Genomic DNA, 5,000 nt, shown 5'->3' with positions numbered 1-5,000 from the left:
TCGACCTCTATACATTTTTTCTTATGCTTTTACATGAGACCGGCCTGACAATGAACTCAGACCGGTCTGACCTCCACTAACCGAGACGAGAAATTTTCGTACCGGTCTGAGTTCGTACCGTTCTCGTGTAAATGACATAAAAACCTCAGACCGGGTCGAGAAATTTCAAGCCTGTATGCTTTTGGGTCAGCCATATATTTATTAGACAAAACATATCATTTCTTCCCGAAACCAGGGACCAAAGCATTTCGCCCCGGTTTCATGTAAACGGCTAAAAAAATTTCATACGGGTACAAATTCATACCGGTCTGAGTTCACCCCGGTCTCATGTAAATAACCCTAATTTTTGAGGTTGTGTGGAGGACGCGATAACCTGACTCCAATTGTCGATTTTCTCTCCAAACATCCGCACCTTTCATAACAAATTTATTCCTGGAATATTGATACACACTTTCTTTGTCCTCTTCTTCCCTTTAAATATTTGCTTGTTTTAAATTGTTTTTGTTCCCTTGTTCCCTAAAATATTTTGACATTGTTTCCCTGTTCCCCAGTTCCAATTAGCCAAAACCCCTGGGAGTGCCTCTACGATTAGCTCGTTGATATATCGTTGCAAATTTGGACGAGCAACAATTTTAAACAACGAATTAACGCTATTTTACATTTCGTCATATTTTTTTCCTACAGAAGATAATAACATGTCGCAAACTCAGTCTGAATCACTTAACGAAACACAAATATTCATCATCAGTCAGTCAAACTCATCAAAAGCACCTTCACAAACGGTCTCTGGTGGTCAGCCATATTCACAAGAAACGCCACAGAAATCATCTGAAAATTTAATAGAGCAGTACCCTAGAGATGCATCGGATCAGCTTTCACAAACTCAATCTACAGCTGAGACATATTCACAAGAAAAGCAGCAATCACTTCCATTAGTGGCACCGCCACAAATGGAATATGACGATCAGTCTAATTCAAAACAATCACAGCAGTCACTTGCTCATGAACCAGAACTGCCTCAAGGTGCAGCATTAGAATCCCTCCCACAAACTCAATCACAATCGCAGACATTGGAATCTAATGAAGCAACGACAGTACTTGCACAAAATCAATCGGGAGATCATTCGTATACTCAAAAAGCTGAGAAACTGCTCGAGCACGTGTCAAAGCTGATTCCAGCTCTTCATGAAGCATCACAAATGCTATCATCAACCGTATCCGCAGTCAGGCCAAATGCATCACAAACACAACAACAATCACCTGCACAACCATCAGAGTTGCATCGTGATAAAGCTCAAGAGTCATTACTCATCATTACATCACCACCTGTCATTTCTCCGCCGCCGTCCGCTGCAATCCTATCGTCACAGGAGGCGGCAAAGTCTGAACACAGACTTCACGTTGATAATGCGGATGCGTCTACCAAGATGAACGGAGATTTTAGTCCTTACGGTGCAAGTGTATCTTTGTCCGGTACAGGTAATATGGATTTCGCCACAAAAGGCCAGTCGGTTGTCCAGGATACCAGTGCTAATGCCGATGCTGCTGAGCAGACTCCTTGGACGTGTTGCAAGAAAGTGCCACCACCCGAAGATTGTAAGCCATGTCCAAAGTTACCCAAGGCGCCACCGAGTAAGTAGTGTTAAAGACAACGTTAAAAAAAGAAAGAAAGAAAGGAATTTTATTCTAGTGTCTAGTCGTTCTAGCGCTGGAGCACGAATTGGGGACACTGTAAACTGAAATTAACAATTAACGCTAATCAAGTCAAATGTTGGTTTTTGAGGAGAGGGGAAGAAAAGTTCTCGGTGCAGAGTAGAGAACCAACAAACTCAACCCACAGATGACGCCGAGTCTGGGAATCTGACGCGGGCCACATTAGTGGGAGGCGAGTGCTCTCACCACTGCGCCATCCCTACACCCCAAAGTTTCTCATTTTAAATTTCTTCACTGTGATTTCCTTAAGATATTTTAATCGGGAAGTGAAGCCAAACAACTTTTGATACGACAGCACTTTCTTTACTCAGAAAACGTGTCAATGTGAGTAGGAGTCGCTCTGAATGACGTCTAAAAAGAGAGGACGAGGGGAGAGAACACATCCACCAAGCATGGGCCTTTTCTAATTATATATTTTTTTTAAATCTAAATTTAAACCCTGGCCATGATGCGCGTCTATTTTAAGGAAGACACCTAATTGATTATCATTGTCTGCGCGATCATGCATGGGCACGAGACCAAAAATCGCAGCATGTTGCGAAGCTTAAAATAGATTGGGCATGGGGATGTGTTCTCTCCTCTCATCCGCTAACCAAACATTATGTTCACGCATAACGTTATTTGTGTCGAGCTATGCCGGTCACGAAATGGTCCGTAAGCCCGGTTTGTGTCAAGAATCACCCCTGGAGATAGAGGGGGCGTTCCCTCGTGTTCCCTCGAGGATAAAAGATACTTTTCTCGAGCAATTCGCCCTTCTTCCCTTGGCCCTCGTACCGTCGGTACCTCGCAAGGAAAACATTCCCCATCCCCTGTCACCAGACATTGGATTGTAGCCCCACTTTTGCTGAACAATGGAATCCTGTAGAGTTAATGTGTTGCCACAATTAAGTGTCCCGGATCAAATTAAACACGCCAAATGTTTGGCCAATTCATGTGTTTAGTTTTATTGCGCATTCTTCAGCAAACTAGTGCGATTTCAGGCAGAGTTAGCGTTTCGTAGAGTCATGCATCGATATACAACTGCCATTCTGATTATAAGATTCGGAAGTAAAAATGCTTCAAATTTACTTTATCACACATCCGTCAGGTTACAGAAAAGATTGTTTTCCTGCCGTGGAAGTATAACCTGATCCAAAACATTTCCGACTTACAGCAATCTACAATGGTCACGTGGTTTACAATCACGTGACCGATAATGAAATCAACCCTTCGATTGATGAAGACGTTGTGATAACGTCAAATATTCAGTCTCTGCGTGATCACTCAGTTGTTTTGAACCCTCATTTTTCTAGTTTTCGCACACGCGCTGTTTACCATTCCTTCTTGTCTTGCGCTCTTGCTTTTCAGTGCCTTATGTGTTCAATATTTACTGTGAAGACATTTATAAGGATTGTGCGTATGCATACTCCAACTGCAACGACACGTGGTGGGAGATTAACTGTCCCAAGACATGTGGTCTCTGCAAGGGTAAGACTGAACTATGTCATTGAATATGGTTTGAACTTTATCGCGTCTCCTATTGCATTGAACAAGAGCTACCTTTTATTAGTATCACCCAACTAGTGGACTAATGCAAATCCTGCATTTTGATTGGCTACGCTACTAGAGGACTTTTAGCACTAGTCCTCGAGTAGCGAAAAGCGTGACACTTTCTTTCTATTTATTCCCAAATAAATATTTCTTCAACTTGCATTTGCTAACTTTATTATTGCCTTTTCTGTCCGACTAGTTGGGTGATACTAAAACAATTAGACCCTTCGCCCTCAAGGGCCACCGGTCATTAGCCCATTCAGGCTACGGGTCTAATTGTTGATTAATGATTTGAAGTAAACTCTTTTTATAAAGCCCCGTGCAAATGGCCGCAACATTTTTGGCCAACAACTCCCATCATCATTGGGCGTGACATGTTGTGACCTTTTTGCACACCCTTATGTATGTTTTTGCGTGCTATTGGGAGTTGTTGCACGAAGTTTAAAACTGGTCAAACTTTTGAGCCAACAACTCCCAGAATTTCTTTTGTTCCCTGATCGTCAAAGCGAAGGGCAACAATGTTGACCCCGTTTGCCCAGCTCTTCCTACATTGTTGGAGCCACGCACGCGCATTACGTATGGTCTCCCTCCATGGAGATATCAATGCACTAACATGTTACAAAAAAGATAGCAGCAGAATTTTGTAAGTTTGCAAAGTCTTATGGGTCGTATCCTTCCCATAATACATTGAATGCCCTTTTGGGCTGAAGTTAAACGTTCTTGTATTTTTTTTACGAATGGAGCGTAAAAACGTTCTTAAGCATGTTCTTAAAGTTGTGTGGTGTACTAAATTCGACTACAAACTGTGTTGTTATTCAGAGTATCATGCTATAAGAAAACCACTTAGTTTGTTACTGTTAAAAAAAAACCTCCCTGAGTAATTGAGTTAATTTTTCTTTTAGACTACAGTTTTACATTTCTTTTGCCTTTATTTATACTACTCACAAAAGCGAAGAACATATGAGCAAAATTAAGACGTTCTTAATGAGTCTCAGCCAGGGTAGAGTTCTTAGTATGCATGTTCTTTAAATTAGCCAGGTTAATCTTAGCCTGAGCGTTATTATAAAAATAGAATGTATTTAATTAAAGACAAATTCGCTTCCAACCGGATTTAGAAAATCTAATCAAGACAGGAGAGGACACATAATGAAACAGCAAAACATAATATTTTAGGTCGGTACAAACTGACTTCATGAATGAAATATTGGTCACTATGCTATTTGCATTCAGAAATACGTTGACAAACTTGTGATGATCTCGTAGGTTTCAACATATAGACAGTAATCCACTTTTGTTAATACGTCGTTCAGGTTTTTTTCGAAAGGTAGACATTAACGAATTGCTAATGTTTGTGCAAGGGCATGAAGTTCCAGATCTTTGCTGGTCAATATCTTGGAAATGATTAGTGTATTTTGATGTTCGGCTTGTCTTCTTTATCTTGCAGCCAAGGATAAGATTAGTACACCCACTGCAAAGGAAATTATGCCCAAAGAGGTGAAGGACCTTGTTAACGCCGAGCTGGAGTCGGATTTGGTCGCACCCGTTCCAGGGGACAAGCCCTTGGTTGCTAAGTATACCCTTCGGGTGAAGCCCAAACTTGTGAATGGAGTGCCACAAATGCAGGAAATTCGTATTATGCCACCGAACAAGTCTGGTGTTTCAGGATACGTGAAACCACTCATGGTTTTGAAGCAAAATATTACAAAACCGATGATTGAAAACATCGAGATCGATGTGCCGAAAAAGGGTGCGAAGTT

General features: G+C 41.4%; 1 protein-coding gene across 5 annotated transcripts in view; it reads left to right on the top strand.

Moving 5' to 3' along the window:
* LOC137995041 (uncharacterized) overlaps nucleotides 1–5,000 on the top strand; it is a 15,004-nt gene that overhangs the window by 5,724 nt on the left and 4,280 nt on the right. For 4 of the 5 annotated variants that reach the window (XM_068840614.1, XM_068840612.1, XM_068840615.1 and 1 more), the window contains 3 exons: nucleotides 685–1,632; nucleotides 3,061–3,180; nucleotides 4,688–5,000. The exon at nucleotides 4,688–5,000 is cut by the window's right edge and continues 116 nt beyond it. In XM_068840614.1, coding sequence (XP_068696715.1) covers nucleotides 685–1,632; nucleotides 3,061–3,180; nucleotides 4,688–5,000 — 1,381 coding nt within the window. The remainder of the gene's footprint in view (nucleotides 1–684; nucleotides 1,633–3,060; nucleotides 3,181–4,687) is intronic. The other variant, XM_068840616.1, reaches the window with a different exon arrangement.

This window comes from Montipora foliosa, chromosome 3 (assembly GCF_036669935.1).
Source record: "Montipora foliosa isolate CH-2021 chromosome 3, ASM3666993v2, whole genome shotgun sequence".
NCBI lineage: Eukaryota > Metazoa > Cnidaria > Anthozoa > Scleractinia > Acroporidae > Montipora > Montipora foliosa.
This window is presented reverse-complemented; position numbering and strand designations above follow the sequence as displayed.